Below are 23,782 nucleotides of genomic sequence, written 5' to 3'. Positions count from 1 at the left end.
TATAAATGTCACTGGCAGGGAAGGGGTTAATACTGGGGGTGATCAAAGGATTAAATTTATGCCTATTTGTGCTTACTAACTGTGGGGGGGGGGCGAGATTGTGTTAGCTGAAACACACGATCTCGCTGTGCCTGTGTGACAGAAGATCCGCCTGCTTTGTTTACATAGGCAGGCGACTCTTCTGTCAGTTTCTGTGAAGCTTGCGGGAGGCTGGCGGCGATCGTGCCCGCTCCTCCCACAGTCTGGCTCCCACTGTGTCTAATCACGGCACCCATTCGTGCACCCATTCATTTATTTAATCATTTATTTAATCACCCAGCCATGCAAACAAAGAGGTGGGGATTGCATGAAATCACTGACCAAGTGTAGCCATATGGCTATCTTTGGGCAATGAAAGTGACCAAATATGGCCATAGACTTTTTTGGTCAATGACGTCACCTAGGAGATCCTGACCCTTTGTTTACTTTTAGTGGCAGGGAACAGGAAATATCATTCAGTGCCAGTCAGTGATGGAACCTTTTGTGGACGTTGTTCATCATCTTTCACATGGATCTACATTATTGAACAACATGTTTGATGAGGGATTTTCATTGTGGCACATTTCCATTTTTAATAAATTATTGTTAAAACTGTGTAAGTGTGTTTATTTACTTTTCATTTTACTCTGTGAATAAGTTGGGTGCTATGTATTCCTTACCCATTCAATGTAAATCCATTGTAGGGTTCCATATACCCCTTACTCACTCACATTGGGGAAAGCAGTATCTGGGGCCCCCTTTTTGTTTAAGGGGATTCCAGATTCCATTAACTCCCCCCCCCCCCCCCGCTGCAGACCCCCAAAACCACTGGGGCAGGGTTGTGGTAAAAAGGCAGGGTTGTAGGAAAAAGGTTCTTGAACTCATCAACATTGTGCTTTGCCAGGAAGTATCCCTCAACCTGGCCTGCCAGGATGAAAACTCGGATAAGAATCTGGAATAGATTTTTGGGTGGATCCCACTCTTGTTGTTTTTGCGTGGGGTTTCCCTAAAATTCATAACAAACCCGAAGGGACTGACATTGAACCTGTGGGACCCAACATCTTTTTTTTTTTGCGTAGGGTCCTCCTTGACATCTGTGCTGCCACGCAGCTTTAACTGTCTAGCAGTTGTTATTACATGTTATGTTATGCTATGTTATTGGTATCTTCCTTGCACCCCTGCTGTTTCTGGCTAGATGGTTTCTCCCATCTCCATTTTCCTGCTGTATCTCCCATTTTGTTTAGTTGTTATGTGGAGACTGCAGAGTGTGGAAGCTGTGTAACTTCATTGGAAATTTACCTATGGAAAAGTCTCTATGTTTATGCCTTTGCTAACTTGAAGCATAAAGAAGCATTGGAGAACACCTCTGGAGTCTTTATTCATTGAGTAAACTATCTGTTAAAGCCATCATTCAACCTACTGCACACACTTTCAGACTGGGTCTACAAGGAGGTCACAGGTACAATCGATGCTGAGACAGAACAGTAAATTTCCAGGAATACACAGCTTCAGAGAGTAAATTTCCAATGGTTTGATCTCAAAGGTATCTCTGCAGCTTCAGAAAGTACATTTCCAAGAAGTACTTGAAGTAAATTTCCAGTTGTTTCATCACACAGGTATCTCTGCAGCTTCAGAAAGTAAATTTCCAAGACTCTGCAGCTCAGAACAGTGAGTACCACACTTGTCTGTGAGTCACCAGAAGCATCACTCTGCATATGAAACCAGCCACCTACTGAATGCTTCATTACTGTTACAGCCTTCTGAGGTGATCCAGTTTGAACTAGTTCCAGCAATAGCTAGCTATTGTATCAAATACCCAGCACCTCAGCCAGCCTGCTTAATAACAGAAGTCACTACTAACAGAGCTGAGCTCTGGCAGATTTCTAACAAGACACCAGAAATACAGTACTTATTATGTCTGACAGAGATCTCACAGAGTTACCTGCATTTAGTCAAGATAAAGCAGACTCCTTACTTCATTCTGCTCGTCCTGTCAGAGCCCCTCATCCATCCTTGAAGGCAAGGGAGGTTTATGAAGCAAGTAAGGAAGAAACATCTAGTAACCTGACTGCATTATGGGAAAAGACTTTAAGTTGTATAACAGCCACTAATGAAACTAGCAACAATTCTGAGCAATTGAACACTGTTCTCTCAAGGGTTAAGAAGGCATTTGAGAATTATAAAAGACTTTCTGAGAAGTACTATTCCCTATTGTTACATTCCAACATAGAGGAAGCTGCATTGGAATTAAAGGACTTTACTTCTAATGACCAGCAGAGGCATAGTACATATCTTGAAGCAAAGGCACAGATAGAAGGTAGATTGGCACAGCTACATGAAACTACATCCTGTAACTCTGCTTCTTCCAGACACTCAGGAAAATCTTCTAGGTCTGCCCGCTCATATCATAAATCTTCTTCTAAGTCTTTGCGGTCCTGCTCTATAAGGTCAATACTGAGTGACCAAATACTCAAAGCTCGCCAAAAGGTTGCAGTAGCCCAGGTTAAAGCCGCCTGCTCTGAAAAAGAAGCAGCCTTCAAGGCTCAGCTAGAAATTCTTCAGAAGAATAGAGAAAAGGAAGTAGCTTTAGCAGAGTTATCTGTCTTGGAACAAGCCCTATTGGAAGAAGAAGGAGCAGCTTGTACCAGCTTAGCTGCTTGTCAAGACCCTGTTGAAAGGACCCTACAGTTTGTCCTAACTCAGAACCACGACAATACAGTCCCACCTACAGTTGGAGATTCTTCTCATAATCATCCAGCAAGTGGATCAGAAGGCAATGTGTCGCCAAAGCAAGCTGGTCAACTAGACGCACCTACTAACAGAGACCCTCCACAACTACCGCAAGTCACAAAATCAAGTGAATCAACCTACGCAGCTCATGTGCCACCACAACCCTATGTGCATAGAGATTACAAGGGCACAGCAGAAGACTACAGAATGAACTCTATACCCCCTTTGATACAGCTCTCTTTGACTTCAAATGCTCAGAGACCTTCAGTCGACAGACCCTTACCTAAATTAAACCCATCTGCAACACCTTTCTCTCTACCTACCAGCCAACATCAGATACCAACCATGGTCCAAGACGGCGCACCATCAGTAGACCCTGTGGCTATAAAAACTGAAAGCACTGACATTGCAGAGTTCAGCAAGTATATGATTCGACGAGAGTTGATTACAACTGGACTGTCTAGATTTGATGACCGCCCAGAGAACTACAGGAGTTGGAGATCTACATTTAAGGCGGTAACCAAGAACTTGGACATTGATCCTCAAGCAGAACTTGACTTACTAATAAAGTGGTTGGGGCTTCAATCTTCAGGACAAGTCAAGAGACTTAAATCTGTCTACATTTATAACTTTAAAGCAGGCCTTGATGCTGCCTGGGAACGTCTAGAACAAGACTATGGGAGCCCCGAAGTCATTGAATCTGCCTTATTCCAGAGACTAAACGACTGTCCTAAAATCTCTGTTAAGGACAATCATAAGCTTAGAGAGTTTGGTGACCTCCTTCATGAACTTGAAATTGCTAAGTTAGATCCTAGTTTACCAGGTCTTAGCTATTTAGACACTGCTCAGGGCGTAAATCCTATTGTAGCAAAGTTGCCTAGTCATCTTCAGGGAAAGTGGACTAGTGTAGGATCAAAGTATAAGTATGAGCATCGTGTTTCCTTCCCTCCCTTTTCTTATTTTTCAGAGTTCGTGCGGAAGGTTGCAAGATCCAAGAATGACCCAAGCTTCTTCTATCCAGATACAACCACCATTCCTTTAAGTACTTCAAGGGGTATTGCCACCAACAGTAAATCCAAGGATTTAAGACATCCTATTGCCGTGAGGAAGACCGCGATAGCATCCAACGTCTTAGCTACAGACATCAAAGCAAGCAATCTTAATCAACAGTGTCCTATTCATAATGCGCCACACTCTCTTTCCAAATGTCGTGCATTTAAGGACAAGCCTATTGAAGAACGCAAGTCATTTCTCAAAGAGCATAATATCTGTTTTAAGTGTTGTGCATCCTCCGATCATTTAGCTAGAGACTGTAAGATCGCCATCAGATGTTCTCTCTGCAACAGTGCCAAACATGTGGACGCTCTTCATTCAGACCTGTTCAAAAGGAAACCTTCACCCGGCAGCAACCCCAAGACTACATCAGACGATGGCAGGGAGAGAACTGAGCAATATGCCGACCCCGTAACCACAAGGTGTACAGAGGTATGTGGAGAAGGGCTTCATAGCAAGTCTTGTAGCAAGATATGTCTTGTAAGAGTTTTTCCTGAAGGATGTCCACAAAAATCCATAAAAATGTATGCCATACTCGATGATCAGAGCAATCGCTCATTGGCCAGTACAGAATTCTTTGACCTATTCAACATTCAAGGAGAGACCTGGTCCTATACCTTGCAGACATGTGCAGGAAAGGTCAATACTTCTGAAAGAAGAGCCCATGGCTTCATAGTTGCATCAGAATATGAGGACACAGAGTTTCCTCTTCCAACTCTAATCGAATGTGATCAGCTACCGAACAACAGAGAAGAAATCCCCACACCAGAGGTTGCACGTCATCACCCTCATTTGAGTCACATTGCTAACTACATTCCACCACTTAACAAGGATGTTAAGATTTTGATTCTACTAGGGAGAGACATTCCTAGAGTTCATAAAATAAGAGAGTTATGTAACGGTCCAGATGATGCTCCTCAGGCCCAGAAACTTGATCTTGGATGGGTGATAATAGGAGAAGTCTGTTTAGACCAATCTCACAAGCTCTTGGATGTAGCTTCCTACAAAACGAATGTTACCTGTCAATTGATGAAATGTCCATCGCATTATTATGTGAAGGAAAGACTTGATTTCAAAAACGAAGTTCCATATCAAGCACTTCAAAGTATTAACTGTAAGCTCACTTCTCAAAAGGACTTTGGTGATTCAGTGTACCAGACTACTTGTGATGACAACAAGATTGCCCCTTCAGTCAAAGACAAGGAGTTCATCAAGATTATGGATGAAGAGTTCTTCAAGGACAATTCCAACAGTTGGGTAGCTCCATTACCCTTCCGAGTACCAAGGCTTACTCTCCCTAACAATCGAGAACAAGCTTTAACCAGATTTGCTGCACTTGAGAAAACTCTCCGTAACAAACCTGAGATGCAAGAGCACTTTCTAGCATTCATGCAGAAGATTTTAGTGCCAGCAGTTGTCCTCACACAAACCATTTGGTTTTCAGGACCCAAGTTTTTAATGGACCAGTCTTCTACAAACTCAGAAGAAATTATCGATTTCCACCTGGAGGATCCAGATACTGATCCGGAAATCCGGCCTGAAGTTGTAGCATTGAGTTCCAACATCTGCTCAAGAAGAAATTTGGAGGATGAAGATGACTCCACAGATATGGGGGATGGAGCTGATGAATGGATGCAGGCCAAGACTCTGGTTAAGCCTCTGGACCAGCTGGAACTCATTGACGCTGAACTTAAGGAGGAATTCACTCGTATCCTGACTGCAAACAACCCTCATGCCCCCCAGAACATTGTGAGGTACAGTTTTAAGGAACGGGCCTACAAACCCATTAGCATCGTGGATCAGCTGGCCGTACACTTCTCCCTGGATGGAAACATGTCACACAAAAACTCTGATGAAGCGCGGCGACAGGGGGCAAAGTTGGGAGTCACTGAAGAGACTCAGACCAACGACTCCACAGAGCCGGGAGACAAAGATACAGATGGGAATTCTGATGCTCAGGCTAGTGAAGAATGGACAGAAGGTGAGGAAATACCATCCAGGAACAAGAAGGAGAGAAAACTGACCAACCAGTTCAATTATAGCGAGAGAGCGTCCCAGAGCATTAACAAACCCCTGCGGGAGCGAGCTTCTCAGACAGAGCCACCTCCAAGGACCACCTTCTCCGCCACTGCAAACCAGTGGAAATTCAACCCACCACACGCTTCACACATGGGCGGAGCATGGAAACGTATGATTGAGATGGCAAGGCGCATACTGGATTCTATGTTGCTTGATGTGAGTTCTTCACGTCTTACCCATGAAGTACTTACTACATTCCTTGCTGAGGTCGCAGCAATAATCAACTCAAGACCGCTGACAGCTGTATCCACAGACCCAGAATGTCCAACTGTTTTAACTCCAGCTGCATTATTGAGCCGGAAAATTGGACAGATCCCAGCGCCAAAGAGCATCTTTGAGGAAAAGGACATATATAATCGTCAATGGAGATATGCTCAATACCTTGCAGATTGTTTCTGGGACAGATGGAGGAGGGAATACCTCACACTTCTTCAAGGACGTAAAAAGTGACAAACCCAGAAGCCTAACTTAAAGGAAGGGGACCTGGTTCTTCTAAAAGACAAGCAAACCAATCGGATCCAGTGGCCAGTTGGAGTTATTACAAAGGCCATTGCTAGTGATGATGGAAAGGTCCGAAGTGTGGAAGTCAGGATTGTAAAGGACGGGAGCCCAAAAACCTTCCTGAGACCAGTCATTGAGACAGTCCTAATTATGCCTGCTTCCAAAAATTCTGATTCAGTGTTATGTGTAGGAGTCACTTAGACCTCTAGCATAGTTAGCTTAGAGGAGAGGGCTACATAGCATTCTACTGTATGCAATGTTAATTGTATGTTTATGGAAAATAATTGTGTAGTGATATCTCACGATACCAGGCGGGGAGTGTGCTGCCATGCAGCTTTAACTGTCTAGCAGTTGTTATTACATGTTATGTTATGCTATGTTATTGGTATCTTCCTTGCACCCCTGCTGTTTCTGGCTAGATGGTTTCTCCCATCTCCATTTTCCTGCTGTATCTCCCATTTTGTTTAGTTGTTATGAGGAGACTGCAGAGTGTGGAAGCTGTGTAACTTCATTTGAAATTTACCTATGGAAAAGTCTCTATGTTTATGCCTTTGCTAACTTGAAGCATAAAGAAGCATTGGAGAACACCTCTGGAGTCTTTATTCATTGAGTAAACTATCTGTTAAAGCCATCATTCAACCTGCTGCACACACTTTCAGACTGGGTCTACAAGGAGGTCACAGGTACAATCGATGCTGAGACAGAGCAACATCCATACTAGATTGATAACAATTCATTATATCTCCCCTTTCTTTTCTGTACAGTGGCTTATATAAGACACACTAACAGGCAAGCATTAAAATGCTCATGCTCCTAGCACCTATTGAGGCAATGGACCTTATCTTTGGTTAGGCACTTAGATGCTGACTTTACAGCAGGCAGAACCGATGATTGAAGACCACTTCAAGCATCTTCGAGCTATCAAGCATCCCCATTGGCAAGCCAGTCTGGCTCTCTGTGAGTTGCACACCAGTGAGAGCAGTGATTTCCTCCAATGATCCAGGAAGTGAGTTTGCTCGTATACTGAGCGGGTGAGCGGATCCATCGGTCTTATATTTTGCTTAAAGTGCTGGTGCACTTTTGGCTGACTGCATGAGCATGTGAATTATCTGATATATATCAGTATGTACAAAGTACAATGTAGGCATAACCATTGTCTCTACATAGTGCTGATACTCTAAGAGACTCTATTTAATACAGCTGAGTCTCTTGCAATCTATCATCTAGTCACACTATTTGTTTTCATCTCAATCCAGGAGAGGACTGATCATACTCGGCATGAGTGAACTGATACCCTCTGAACAACCTGATGATTACACCCCATTATCATTTTGCTTCAGGAAAATAGGGGCTATTATACACTTTAGCACAAGGTTTGTGCACATTACTGCCTACAATTCTCCTTGCTGACCCCTATATGTTTCACCTTAGCTATTAGTGGGACTTTGTGTGCCTGTGTATTGTGTGATCACAGCTGCATCTTTCCAGACAATGTTGTCTATTTAAATATTTACTGAGGTGAAGGTGGTGGTGGAGTTTTTACCCAGAGTTTTGTATTAGTAAATGTTTGATAAAAGTAATCCCATGATTAAGCTGTGTGGTCCTGCTGTGACTTCCTTCCTTCTTTCCCCCAATTTTTCTTTTGTATGTTTTTGGATCACTTGGATCTTACCTTCATTAGGTGAGTTAGCAATCACCTGGGGCACTGTCTTTTTGGCTACATCAAGCCCTACAGTGTTCACAACACTAGTGAAATATTGGCAAATACCTTATTTTCTTTATAAGCAGAAAAAGATCAGGGCCTTGAAGTAGAAAAAGTCACAGTAACCCATTTGGGACACTGGAAGTGGTATAATATGTGGAGAAACACAATCAAGGGTTTAAATACATTCCCATATATCAGAATACCTAAAGAATACATTACACAAGCAAAACTTTATATGGTAACAATGGGATTGTGACTTCATTGACCAAGATTGGTCATGTCCTTCTTTGGTCAATGACAGCACCTGAGATACCCTAGCCCTTTATTTACAAGGGCTAGGCTCAGCTGTCATTCATGGTGAGCAGTCAGCGACTCTGCATGTTTTTATTTTTTTGGGGCGGGTTGGTATCATTCATCATGATTGATGCCGATCTACATAGCATGAACGCATGATTGATGATGGATTTGCATTGAAGGACTTTTTTTTTTTTCTTTTATATAACTTAATTTGTCACAGATGTTTGTCTTTATTCCAAAAAAGTATCAGTGTGTTCATTGACAATTTGACTTTTTGTGAATGAGTAATAAAAGGTTACTCCTCCTTGGAAAAGTACTCTCCCTTTGCCCCAGGTTGAGGGAATGTGGCCTTCTTCAGGAGTCAGACTCTACCCTCCGGATTACCTTATGCAGTGGTAAATATGTACTGCACAATATTTGCACTTTAACCAACAGTGCAAACATTTCCAAGTGTAGTCCTAGATATTAAACCCATTTTAGCTCATGTCAAATAAAAAATACATTAGATTATATGACAGGTCAGTCCCAGTTATCACAAACATTTTAAATATATAGGTAGATATATAATTACTATTACTTCAAAAGATGTGTCATTAATTAAATGTACAATTTTTTTGTAAGTTGTTTTTTTCCTCCCAATCTTGTTCTGGCTGTGGATGTGTATACTAGAAAGTTTTATAATTAGTTCTTGTGACTCTGCTTTTCTTTTTGCAATATAATTATATTAGAATATTCAATGTAAATGAATGTTCATAAAGCATATAACAAACACTACATTATTTCAAATCATTTATTAAATGTACTAAGTTAACTAGTAGGAATGATGGAGACGTCTGATGGATCCAATTCTTGGGTCTGTGGCTCCCCAGTCAGTGTATCTTCTGTACTCTCCAGGTCTCAGGTAATATTGGCGTCCTCTGTAGTTGGGCTCCTCATAGAACATCCAGTATCCATCTTGTACATTGGCAGAATGAATATCATGATAGCGGAAGCGCTCATAGATATGGGGACAATCTTCAGTGAATTCCATCATCTGACCTCTGAAGTCTTCTCTCTCATAGATCCTGATCCTAAATGAACCCTGATGCTGAAAAAAATATAAGCAACTAATGCATTAAAAAAGCTTAATCTAGGTTTACCAGTTAGTAACATTCAATAAGATTTATAAAAGCATAGCAAACTTCTTCCATAATAGAAAATGAATTATTTTGATAAATATGACTCTAATTCCAGATATTTTACAAAAGAAAAGTTTACCTGAGGACTAAGGCGACAAGACCTAATGGAATCATTATAACCCATCCATTGCTGAAAGTCAGGATATTCTCCCCTGTGAAGGAAATACTGGTGTCCCCTGTAGTTTGGATGTTCATACAGGATCCAGTTTCCACTTTCCACATGAATGGAGTTGCAGCGCCTGAAGTATGAGGACATATCAGGACATTCAGAGTTACACTCATAAGAGCGACCTTGGAAATTTCTGTCCTCGTAGAAGATGATCTGTTAAAGCAATGTATTGAACATTAATTTATTCTGCTTTTCATTTATGACATAATATATATTTAATTTAGGTAAAGGCCCCTTTACATACTTTAATATGGTCATGTATGGAGGTTTTTAGGCAGACCCGATCAGACCATCCATTGCCCTCTATGGAGCTGCAAATGTCAAAGGACATGTGTCCGTTGACACCTGCCAACAACGGATCAGAAGCCTATCCGCTAAAAACAGACGGATGTCGGATCCATTCCTAATCTGTCTGGGGGATCCCATCAGATGTAAATGCACAGGCTGCCAGAGTCCGCCTGCGTGAAAGGGCCCATACTTCTTTAAAATGAAATAATAACAAGTAATAATAATAACAATAGTAATATTAATAAGTATTATTACTATTATTATTATTATTATTATTATTAATATTATAACATTTTTAACTGACTTTTGTATCCATCTTTATTAATGTTAGGGATAGCATCTTACCTTCCCCATTGTACTTGTATAGCGTTGTTAAGTTGTGCTGTACTGCTGCCGTCACATAGAGCAGAGGGCTTTATATAGTGTATGTCAAAGTCTGGTAAAATCAAAGATAATGCTGACATAGTATTACCTTTAAGCAGAATGTAGAGCAAGCTTTTCTAAGAATTTGCTTGACCCATTATACAACTATTTAAACAACTCTAATCCCACAAAGCAATTTTTTTCACTTTTAGTTGAACACAATAAGCTGTGATTCTTTAGAGGGAATATTTACAAAGTGTCTTTGTGCATCATCATGTGATTCGCTTTTAGAAATTGCGAGTGCACGTTAGGCACAACTGACTACCTGACCATTTTGTTCACCCATACTAACTCCATGTTTAGACATTTTAAATCCAAAAAGTTGCAGTTCGACAGCAATGTGCTGACCAGATAAAATAATGTGTCTCCACACCTCAGTGTACAGACACATACTGTATATGAGAATATATGTATGTAAAGTGTAATTAATACCTATACAATCATTTGGGCTTCAATGCTGCAACATTTTACTTCTTTTCAACTTTTATTTTAAAATAATTCTACTGCTTTTTTATTTTGTTTTATTGAATATATAATTACTATATTATCTTTTTAATATTTTACTATATACAGTACTTGGTATTAATTATATTTTCGCAGTAACAATTGTATTTATTATCTATGCTAATGGTATAGTTTGAAATCATATTATTCACTAATTGTATTACTTAAAGATTAGGTTCACTGGAAAAAAAAAAGTGAGCGGCTATAAATCCTGTAATTGCTGACTTTGAAAACATAAAAATAAAAGGACACTTGCCTGTCCAGGGATCAAGCGCCGTACTCACTCAGGCCAGTTCTTCATTAGCCTTTGGGTTCCCGGCATCGGCATGTGGTAGAAGAGGAGAGGTGGAGGACTTATGCTGGGTACACACAATACAACTTTTATATAATTTTCTTGTACAATTTTCCTTTAGATTTTCCAAAACCATATAATACTAAACCTTAACACTTACAATTTGTGTGCAATCAGACAGGCCCTTGCACTGCATAGCTGAAGGTAAGTCTAAAGGAAATTGAACAACACAATTTGTATAATGTGGAACTTCCCTTTTGGGTGGAGTTCCACTTTAATTTGGCTTGAATAGTGATTTGTCAGGGAAAACAGAATTGAGGAAAATTTAGGGCTAGCATGTCCCACCGCCACACCAGGTGGCTTTTTAGACTGCCGTTAGGACATACAAGTATTAGTCTTAAACCAGACTCAGTTCAGGCTTTCTATGATATTTCAGCCTTATTTTATCACAAACTGACTTTAAATCCTGAACAAGGGGAAGTGTTTTCCATTGAAATGCATTGATTGTATCTGATGCTCCTAATCAATACATGTTTTAAAAGAATTTCAAAGATATGAATGTTTGTATTAGTTGCTGTTAATCATAAACCCAGAAGTTGTACGTCTGTTTAGTTTACTATCGCTGTCTGAAAGGCAGCTCACCAGGCCTAGAATTTTGTCCACACAGGAATGTTCTCTCATACAGGCACCTCTGGGAACTGTCCAGAGGCCCCAGATGCATTGGGGCCTTCGCAGTTTTACCCCCAGCAGAGGGAATCACGCAAGGACACAGTGGTTAATCAGTGCGTGAGTGGGGAAAATAACTGGAACCGATCTCTTGTGGTATTCACTGCAGCAACTAAAAGCCGGCATCTCCTCCTTCCTCCCGCTGGCTTTCAGCTGCTGCAGGGTGACCCACAAAATATCAGTTCCAGTAGTTTCCTCCACCTGCCATACTGATCACCCCTTCCTGTTCATTATCAAATTCTTTCTGCTGCCTGGCCCCTCTGTGTGCCCTCCCACTCCCCTGCGCTGCCGGCTTCCTCCCACTTCCAGCAGCTGCAGGCACACAGGGGGCTTTTCAAGATAGAGAGTGGAGAAATTAGCCAGTAAATGTGTAATTTACTGGCTCCTTCCTTTAATAAAGAACACTGTGAGTAATCGGTACTGATCACTCACTGTGTTCATTCATAATTGAAGCATAATAATCTATGTTTAGTATGCTTCAGTTTATGAATGAACAGGAGTATCTGTCTCCTGTTCATTCATCTGCAGTGTGTAACGCTCCTGCGTTTTTATTGTAAGCTGGATTTGCAGCTGCAGAATCTCCACTCAGTAGTCATGTAGAGATGTGTTGGAATACCAGATCCAACTCTCCAGACTCATCACTGTGGGCCTGTCTGCTTCAGCATACAGATATACACACACTCAATAAGATGTTCCTGGAGTGATAGGATGTATATGATAGTATGGAGGTGATGTGCTGAAGGGACAGGTGTGAGCAGTGACAGTAATGGTAAGCACTTGATAGTAATGTTCAGGAGAGTAGTAGATGGTAATAGGTAGAATGCAGATAGGTTAGTAATCATGTATAGTAACAGGTGGTAAGGACAGCAGATGACATAGACAGGATAGACTAACCCAGTGCAAGGATAGATGGTAGTAGACTCAAGAGTTAGCAATCTATGTAACAGTGCAGATGGTAGAATTAGTATGCATAGATAGTAACAGTCCTTAATGTGCAGAAGATGATAGTGTAAGTTAGTTATGGAGGATTCCCCTGTGGGGTACTTATCACTAGTAAGGTTTAGTAAGTAGAGGGGTCCAGTAGTGAGGGAGTGATCCGGTAGAGAGATACGGGATCAGATGCGAGGTTCCGGTCTGTTCCAGGTAAAGGCGAATAGCTGGAGGTTCCGACAGCAAGACAAGGCTTGTGAGCATGTAGACACACATTGAACGAACAACGTGAGAGAGAATGCTGGCGATTGAAATAGCCGCTCCGCGCGCTCAGCGATGACGTCATCTGTCTTAAAGGTGTATGCGTTCCACCTAACTAGAAATGTGGGACGCAATGTTTTGAAAGGGAAATGGTAAATAAGGGTACCAAAGGTACCAGAATCTTACAGTACCCCCCCCCCCCCTTAAGGCCGGCTCCGGAAGGCCTATAGCACTGGTTTCTCCGGGTATTTCGAGTGAAACCTTCGTATAAGCCTAGGTGCGTGAACATCAGAGGTATCCAACCAGGTGTCGTCTTGGGGTCCATAGTTCTTCCATCTTATGAGATATTGGAGTCTTCCTCTGTGGATACGAGAATCCAAAATCTCCTTAATCTCATATTCTTCTCCGCCTTCAACTTGTACTGGAGGTGGAGGCAAGATGGTAGGCCTTATTCCTTGATTAGGAACATGTGGCTTCAGTAGCGACACATGAAAGATGGGATGTATTTTGAGATCTGCCGGTAAGGTGAGTTGCACTGCAGCTTTTCCAATGAGTTTCTTAATTGGGAAGGGTCCCAGAAATAAAGGTCCAAGCTTTTTGCTAGGGATCTTTAATCTTAAATTTTTTGTCGATAGCCAAACGAGGTCCCCAATAGCATATTGCGGAGAAGGTCTTCTACGAAGGTCGTAGTACCTTTTTTGTTGACTATGAGCGTGTGTGATGGTGGTATTAAGTAAACCCAGAGAGTCTTTTATTTGGGTAAGATAGTCTGAGGCTACTGGGTTACTTGATGGTAGAATGCGTGGTGGAAGAAGTGTGGGATGAAACCCATAGTTCAAGTAGAACGGACTTTGCTTAGTAGTACTGTGGGTTGCGTTGTTATAAGCAAATTCCGCCAGAGGGAGGAGGTCCACCCAATCATCCTGTAGGTATGATGTGTAGCAACGCAGATATTGTTCTATACACTGGTTGACTCTTTCAGTCTGTCCGTTGGTCTGAGGGTGGTAGGGAGAAGTGAGCTTTCGCTCAATCCGTAGTATTTGACAAAATCATAAAAGCCCATAAGATAGTCCATCAAGAGTCCATAATGATGTGCATGCAAACAATGGATTAAACAGCTCACCCACGGGGAGTTGATACTAGTGAGATTTTAGAGGGAACACCGTCACTCTCCACCACCACTGTGCCGGGAAATATGTAGTTGAATTGGAGACTCACCAGATCAAAATGCCTCCCCACTTGGATCAGGCATAAACAGCATGTCACCAATAATATATTTCATCCAACACGAATCAACCCTTTGTTCAGTAGTGACTCCTCTCATGTGTGTATGTGGGGATAAGAGACAGAAACCGCCACTAGCGTGATAATGTTTTAACTAGCTTTGAGCGAACACGGACTGTATTATTCGTGTTCGTACCGAATAATTTGATTTTTGTTACCCGAACACGGACCCGAAAACTTTACTGTATGTTCGGGTAAAAATCCGTGTTCGGTCATTTCATTTCCGGGTTTTGTATGTACTGGCGCGCTTTTCATGGCAGGCTTTCAACAGCCAATCAACAAGCGTTTAACTGGTGTGCCTTAAGCCATCCCAGCCATGCCTACAAATGTATTAGTAGCTGTGATTGGCCATCTGAAGCATGTGACCAAGTCTTTATAAGTTCGAGACTGAGCGCCGCTGCGTCATTATGCTGTAGTACAGGGACAGAGCACACAACATCATACGTGCTGGCTGCTGATTAGGGACAGACAGGCAAAAAAATCATATTGTGTCCGAAATAGAATTGAGGGGCAGGTCGGAGTGCTGCAGGCATGGCGAGATATAGGCATTTTAGGGCGAGGCTGGAGATATTTAGGGTCAGTGTTCTACAATCGATTTTGCTGTGTGGGGGGGGGGTTTGCAGTGCCAGCAGTGACCGATCTTATCGATCCTTTTAGGGAGAGTCTGGAGATAGGCAGGTGTCAGTGGTCCACATTGAACACAATCTTTTTGCCCACTGAGGAGGAGGGAGAAAAGTCTTTTTTATCGGTCAGTTGTGTGCAGCGTTTTTCCTTCAGTGCTGCTGTGCTGACTGTGATAATACACTGCTGTGTTCACATGTGCTATTATTGAGTGATTTCAAAAGTTATACACTTTTTTCTATTCCTCTATTCAATATACACCCTTGGGTTAAAAAAAAAATAATTGTGGCATAGTCTGTACTAATCTAGTTAAAAATTACAAACTTAAAAGGGGATTTTTTTTTTTCCCTCCATAGCCTGCAGCAGAGCTGACTGTGATAATACACTGCTGTTCACATGTGCTATTGATAAATCACCAACTTTATATCATATTTTCTATTCCGCTATTCAATCTACACCTTTGGGTATAAACAATTAAATTGCGGGATAGTCTGTGTCGGTACGTGTGAGATACACCTTTCCAATTTTTGGGGCACATCTCATACTTACGAGGATTTGAGGGTGCTGCCTGTTCCGAACTCCTCCTACTCCTCATCCTGCCTTTGGGGGTAAAAAAAATAGTAATCGGGGCCTAGTCTGGTTCTGTACGTGTGAGATACATACACCTTTTTTTTTATAATATTTCCTATTCCGCTATTTAATCTACACCTTTGGGTAAAAACAATTAAATTGCGGGATAGTCTGTGTCGGTACGTGTGAGATACATACACCTTTTGATATCATATTTTCTATTCCGCTATTCAATCTACACCTTTTGGTAAAAACAATTAAATTGCGGGATAGTCTGTGTCGGTACGTGTGAGATACATACACCTTTTGATATCATATTTTCTATTCCGCTATTCAATCTACACCTATGGGTAAAAACCATTAAATTGCGGGATAGTCTGTGTCGGTACGTGTGAGATACATACACCTTTTGATATCATATTTTCTATTCCGCTATTCAATCTACACCTTTGGGTAAAAACAATTAAATTGCTGGATAGTCTGTGTTGGTACGTGTGAGATGCATACACCTTTTGATATCATATTTTCTATTCCGCTATTCAATCTACACCTTTGGGTAAAAACAATTAAATTGCGGGATAGTCTGTGTCGGTACGTGTGAGATACACCTTTCCAATTTTTGGGGTGCATCTCATACTTCCGAGGATTTGAGGGTGCTGCCTGTTCCGAACTCCTCCTACTCCTCATCCTGCCTTTGGGGGTACAAAAAATAGTAATTTGGGCCTAGTCTGGGTCTCTACGTGTGAGATACATACACCTTTTGATATCATATTTTCTATTCCGCTATTCAATCTAAACCTTTGGGTAAAAACAATTAAATTGCGGGATAGTCTGTGTCGGTACGTGTGAGATACACCTTTCCAATTTTTGGGGCGCATCTCATACTTACGAGGATTTGAGGGTGCTGCCTGTTCCAAACTCCTCCTACTCCTCATCCTGCCTTTGGGGGTAAAAAAAATAGTAATCGGGGCTTAGTCTGGTTCTGTACGTGTGAGATACATACACCTTTTTTTTGATAATATTTCCTATTCCGCTATTTAATCTACACCTTTGGGTAAAAACAATTAAATTGCGGGATAGTCTGTGTCGGTACGTGTGAGATACATACACCTTTTGATATCATATTTTCTATTCCGCTATTCAATCTACACCTATGGGTAAAAACCATTAAATTGCGGGATAGTCTGTGTCGGTACGTGTGAGATACATACACCTTTTGATATCATATTTTCTATTCCGCTATTCAATCTACACCTTTGGGTAAAAACAATTAAATTGCTGGATAGTCTGTGTTGGTACGTGTGAGATGCATACACCTTTTGATATCATATTTTCTATTCCGCTATTCAATCTACACCTTTGGGTAAAAACAATTAAATTGCGGGATAGTCTGTGTTGGTACGTGTGAGATACACCTTTCCAATTTTTGGGGCGCATCTCATACTGCCGAGGATTTGAGGATGCTTCAGTCTGCCTCCTGCCTGTTCCGAACTCCTCCTACTCCTCATCCTGCCTTTGGGGGTACAAAAAATAGTAATCGGGGCCTAGTCTGGGTTTGTACGTGTGAGATACACCACCGTTTTGTAAAATTTTTCCTATTCCGCTATTCAATATACACCCTGTTTGAGTGTAAAAAATTAAATTGGGGGATAGTCTGTATCGGTACATGTGAGATACACCTTTATAAATTTGTTTGCCGCATCTCCTTCCACCGCCGAGGATTGCAGGGCGCTTCCGTTTGCCTCCTGTTCCCAACTCCTCCTACTCCTCTTCCTCATCCTGCCTTTAGGGTACAAAAAATAGTAATCGGGGCCTAGTTTGTGTTTGTACGTGTGAGATACACCGTTTTGTAAAATTTGTCCTATTCCGCTATTCAATATACACCCTGTTTGAGTGTAAAAAATTAAATTGCGGGATAGTCTGTATCGGTACATGTGAGATACACCTTTTTAAATTTGTTTGCCGCATCTCCTTCCACCGCCGAGGATTGCAGGGCGCTTCAGTTTGCCTCCTGTTCCCAACTCCTCCTACTCCTCTTACTCATCCTGCCTTTAGGATACAAAAAATAGTAATCAGGGCCTAGTTTGTGTTTGTACGTGTGAGATACACCATTTTGTAAAATTTGTCCTATTCCGCTATTCAATATACACCCTGTTTGAGTGTAAAAAATTAAATTGCGGGATAGTCTGTATCGGTACATGTGAGATACACCTTTTTAAATTTGTTTGGCGCATCTCCTTCCACCGCCGAGGATTGCAGGGCGCTTCAGTTTGCCTCCTGTTCCCAACTCATCCTACTCCTCTTCCTCATCCTGCCTTTAGGGTACAAAAAATTGTACTCGGGGCCTAGTCTGTGTTTGTACGTGTGAGATGCACCGTATTATAAAATTTTTCCTATTCCGCTATTCAATATACACCCTTTTGAAGTGTAAAAAATTAAATTACGGCATAGTCTGTATCGATACGTGTGAGATACACCTTTTAAATTTGTTTGGCGCATCTCCTTATCTCCTTCCACCGCCAAGGATTGCAGGGTGCTTCAGTTTGCCTCCTGTTCCCAACTCCTCCTACTCCTCTTCCTCATCCTCCCTTTAGGGTACAAAAAATTTTAATCGGGGCCTAGTCTGTGTTTGTATGTGTGAAATACACCGTTTTTTATCCTTTTTCCTATTCCGCTATTCAATATACACCCTTTTGGGGTAAAAACATTAAATTGCGGCATAGTTTGCATATTTGACTGTGAGATACACCCGTGCGATACTGTTGTTGTTTTGTTCCGCTATTCAATAAACACCTTTCTAGGGCAAGATCATAAATTACAGAAATATGAGGAGACCGTCAAATAGGGGCCGTGGCCTGTGTCGTGGTGCTACTGGTAGAGCTCCTGTTGCAAGGAGAGGACGTGGTCGATCTGTGCCAGCTACACGCACAAGTGAAACACCTTCCTCAAGTGTGAGTAGGCGACAGAACCTGCAGCAGTATTTGGTAGGGCATCATGCACCTCTAGAAGTGATGAGGCCAGAACAAGTAGAGGCGATAGTAGATTGGTTTGCTGCTGACAGTGCCTCCAGTTCCTTCACATTGTCTCCCACCCAGTCTACTGCAGAAAGGTCAGAGTTGGCACCTGCAGCCGATGTCCAACCGTCTTTCACCTCACCCCCTTGCAAATAAGGCAAGCAGTCTGAGCCCCAAGTCATACAGCAGTCTCGTCTTCTTTTTGAGGACTCTGTCAGCAGGGTTTCCCAGGGCCATCCACCTAGCCCTGCCCCAGAAGTGGAAGAGATTGAGTGCAGCGATGCCCAACCACTTATTTCTCAAGATGAGTACATGCAAGGACCATCGCAGCACGTCTCCGATGATGACGAAACGCAGGTTTGAAGCAAAAAGAAAATGACCGCACTCCGATGTAAATCAAAAATTGGAGTAAAATTTATTCCACATCAAAACAAATGGGCAAACTGGAACAACACACTGTGGATGCAGGACACAAAGGCAGACGCGTTTCACGACTTAGAGATGTCGCTTACTCATTGCCAACTCCATTCTGTGTGTGCAGCTACCACAAATAAACCCATACAAACAGCTGTAAACGTTCAAGTTCATTAACTGAATTGATTATCTGAATAGATGTCGGCTGCAAGTCTGTGGATTTAAAGTGCACAAACAGAATGGCCCCAAACCAAAACACATGCAAATTCAAATACATGATGATAATAATATGTGTATAAAAATACATCAATAACAAAGTATTCAAAATATTCATTTAAAACAAAAAATGTGCATTTGTGTTGAACAAACTCAATGTTATTTAAATACATAAATATAATCGTGCTAAAATAAATAAACTCATATACAATATATGTATATGTATATTTATTTAAATAAATTATGAAATAAAAATGTGAGTATGTGTCAACCGATCAATACTCGATCAAAAAGGTTTTCTAACCGATACGAATAAATCAATTCCCAATATGGTGATGTAAAAACACAATAAATGTGCCCAATATGAAAAGTGTATATGAAAAGTATATAGTGCTGGACAGACTTCATATATAAAAACACTATTTAAAGTGAAAAATTATTGAAAAAGTGTATATATATGTGTATAATATACACATATGTATTTCTATACATGTGATGTTACATAGTTCAAGTAAAAATAAATATGAAAATCAAACTTTGAAATATGTGAATGTGTAAAAATTGTATAGAAAAATCATAAGATGTGTACAAGAAATAATTTGACAAAATAAATGTGCGTATGTAATAAAAATATCTATCTTGAAATGTCTATTTTAACCGATTAGATGTAAAATATACATACACATATATATGTCATATTCCAGTATTTCACAATTATAAAGACAACATAGAATGTCCTGCGTATCAACACACGGTATACTCTTTCAATTCATTCCATAAACAATGTTTAAAACCATAATAAAGAAAAAATATATATATATAGAATTCACAGTATTTCAAATGTTGTAGGAGCTAATTAGCAACCCAACAACATATGATTCTGTGAAAAAGGAAAGGGGATAGAAACAAGGGAAGATTGGCCCATTGGAATAGATAGCTGGCTGCTATCCAACCCATTTAACCCATACTTGGAAGGCCAAAAAAATCCCAAATGTTCGAAATCGGTTTGTGTATGGGAAATGGTAGAGAAAAGTATCCAATTTAATTCAATTCTGACAAAAAGCACAGATTCTGAATAGAACCATAAAACATATCGATACATATAGACAAGTTCTACACGTAACTAATCAGATTGTAAATTATGGATGAAAAAAGTCATAACATTGCCATAAGCTCAATTACTGAGAATTTATGTATTGAACAAGCTACCATTTCCCATTCCACAAGGGGAAAGAAGGGAAAAGATTATAAAAATCTTCTCGGATGAACCCATATTGGAGTAGAAACAAACTAGCTGGCTAATTATATTATATTAGGGATATGTATATATTCAATTATGTGTTAAATTATTATTACTCTGAACAGCATACCTATACAATATAATGTAGGCCTATCATTTATATTAGCACAGCAACTTTTCTTATATAAATGGCTCTTTTTGAAGCTATATATTTTCAAGATGGATATAAAGAATATAAAGAGTATAAAATACATAAAATATATAGAAGAAGACATGGGACATGGCCACTTAATTTGTATGTATAAACACACAGATGCACATATATATGTACACCATATGTCTAAACATAATACTTTTTAGGAATTTCTATAGTGGTTATTAGCTTTAAATATCACCTACCTCAACATGTAATATGGATATTTATTTTAACATATATGGTATATAATTGGAACGTATATAGCTTTCAATATTATGTGTAAAAATGTGTCACATCCCACTCGAAGTTCAAGCCTTCGGGTATTCGTGTACGAAGCATAAATATCCAGAAAACCTCCCTTTTACAGAGGATCTGGAATAAATCTCCTCCTCTCTTGGGTTTCAAAACTTTTTCTATGATTTGAATCATTACTAGTGAAGTGTCACCTCCATGAAGGTCATTAAAGTGGCGGGCCACATTTGTTGATTTTACACATCGGATGTCACTTAAATGCTCCCTGAACCTGTCTTTCAGTTTCCTAGTAGTTCTACCTACATATTGTTTCAAACAGCCTTTGCAGGTGATCAAATATATAATGTATTCTGTGTTACAATTAAAGAATTTATTAAGTTTAAACTTCCTCCCACTGCTTGAAGACTGAAAATTTGGGCTTTTCAGAATGTGGGGACAGGTCACACAATCCTGCATTCCACACTTGAAATTGCCCTTACAGTGTAACCATGTCGATGATGAGGAGGTGGTTTTTGTAGAGAAGAGGCTGGGAGACAATGTATTTCCCAGTGTAACCGCTCTCTTCGCTACAATATTAACACCCTTATTTAAAATATTGTCACATATTTGATCCACATGTAAAATTGGCAGATGTTTTTTAATTATGTGTTTTATCTCATTAAACTCCAAGCTATAGGGAAGCGCTAGAGTAACAGAAAATGTATTATTATTTTTATTTTTATTTCTGATGTTTTTCCTTTTATTTTTAGTTGGCACCCTTAAGCTATTAGGTTTAGACTGATCATCTACCGCTGTTTGATCGGTTGCAGATAATAAATCAGTACGGTTCTTCTGGAGGGCCAGATGGTATGCTCTGTCCAGCATCCATCTGGGATATCCCCTCTGGAGAAACCGTTGGTACAAATGGACCGATTCTTTCTTAAAGGTATCCATGTCACTACAAATTCTTCTAAGTCTAAAGAACTGTCCTACCGGTATACCCTTAATTGTGTGGAGAGGATGTCCCGACTTAGCGTGCAATAGGCTGTTACCCGCCTGGGGTTTTCTGTATAAGGTGGAAGTAACCTTATTATCTTCATGTTGTAGGGTCACATCAAGAAACTCTATTTTGTCTGGGTTAGAAAAACCAGTGAAAGTAAGATTTAAATTGTTATCGTTCAAAAAGCACAAAAATGTATCGAGGTCAATGGATCTATGGCATATAAATAGTAGATCGTCAATATAGCGAAAGTATAAATGTGTCAGTTCCCTGTATGGATTATTACCTCCAAAGATGCGGGACCTCTCCCACCAACCCATATAGAGATTGGCTAGGGAGGGTGAGAACTTAGCTCCCATCGCCGCCCCGCATCTTTGGAGGTAAAAGACATCATCAAAGGCAAAATAATTATGTGTAAGTAAATACTCGAGAACTTCCACAACAAAATTCTGTAAAACAATAGACATCTCTGTAAAGGTTTCTAAACTATATCTCACCGCTTCCAAGGCTAAAGCATGTGGGATAGACGAGTACAAGCTGGACACATCGCATGTGATCCAGCTGTAGTCGTCCAACCACACAAAGGAATCCATAATACTTAGCAAATGATTGGTATCCTTTAAATAGCTAGGAAGTAATTGTACTATGTGTTGGAGTTGTCCATCCAACCATTCTCCCAATCGCTCGTTCAAAGATCCAATGCCTGCTACTATTGGTCGACCTTGTACTGGGTCCAGTCCCTTATGGATCTTTGGTAAATGATGGAATATCGGTGTCACTGGAAACTCCGGGATCATGTTATCAGACTCTCTGATGGAAAAAGCTCCTATACTGGCCCCCTTTTTTACCAATTTGTTTAGGACAATTTTATATTTACTGGTAGGGTCACTCTTGAGGGTTTGGTAGGTTTTAGAATCCGATAATTGTCTCAAGGCTTCCGCTTTATATTGTGCTTTATCTAAAACCACAACGGCTCCTCCCTTATCTGCATTTTTTATGATGATTGAAGCATCTTTCTGCAGAAGTTTTAGAGACTTCCTTTCTTCTGTGGTCAAATTATCCATATTAGATTTAACATATGGAGGTAAATCAGATGCCAATTTAAAGATGTCGGTTTCAATCAACTTTTGGAATTTATCCATTTCTGCAGACCGGGATTGTATGGGATAAAATGAAGATGGTGTCTTTAAAAGGATTCGACGGGTTCCTTCTTCTCTATCAGAGTGGGATGTGGATGATTCATAGATCAAATCCTCCAACTCCGATATTGCACATTGTTCCCGGAAGGAAAAAATTGGAGCACTTGTAAGACCGTGTGTGGAAGCATTAAGATCTTGATCTGATCCTTCTATAGCATCTTGATCAGTATCAACATAGAAATGTCTCTTCAAAGTAAGGTTACGAATGAATTTGTTAATGTGTAAAATCGTATCAAAGGGATCTAGATGTGTATGGGGACAAAAATTCAGTCCTTTAGATAATAGAGAGATCTCATTGATTGTGAGGACTCTCTGAGATAGATTTAACACATTTGTAAACGTTATTTGCGGTGTGTCCTCAAGTTGTACTGACCATTTGAGTTTTCGCTGATGTTTCTTTCCTCCTCTCCTTGTTTTGACTTTTTTGTTTTTTTCTTTTTTGTCGGATATCTGCCTTTCTTCTGTTCGTTTTTTGACCCATTGTGTGGACTAGAATTGGATCTAGATGTATATGTATAATCGACAGAAGTGTCAGATGAGGTATAAGCAACCGATGTATCCGTACCTGTTGCTTCTGGATCCGAGAAACTCACTTTTTTCTTTGGATAATGACGGTTCCAGGTGTTCGGTTTTTTCCAAATAT

General features: G+C 40.4%; 1 protein-coding gene across 1 annotated transcript in view; it reads right to left on the bottom strand.

Moving 5' to 3' along the window:
- The window catches only part of LOC309558932 (uncharacterized protein), a 754,545-nt gene that overhangs the window by 692,551 nt on the left and 38,212 nt on the right, over nt 1-23,782 (bottom strand). The window contains exons 5-6 of the mRNA XM_082262029.1: nt 9,641-9,883; nt 9,231-9,470 (exon numbers count right to left, since the gene is read on the bottom strand). Coding sequence (XP_082118155.1) covers nt 9,231-9,470; nt 9,641-9,883 — 483 coding nt within the window. The remainder of the gene's footprint in view (nt 1-9,230; nt 9,471-9,640; nt 9,884-23,782) is intronic.

This window comes from Pelophylax lessonae, assembly GCF_965119305.1.
Source record: "Pelophylax lessonae genome assembly, chromosome: 6".
NCBI lineage: Eukaryota > Metazoa > Chordata > Amphibia > Anura > Ranidae > Pelophylax > Pelophylax lessonae.
The sequence above is the reverse complement of the archived record's forward strand: the minus strand, read 5'-3'. Positions and strand labels throughout refer to the sequence as shown.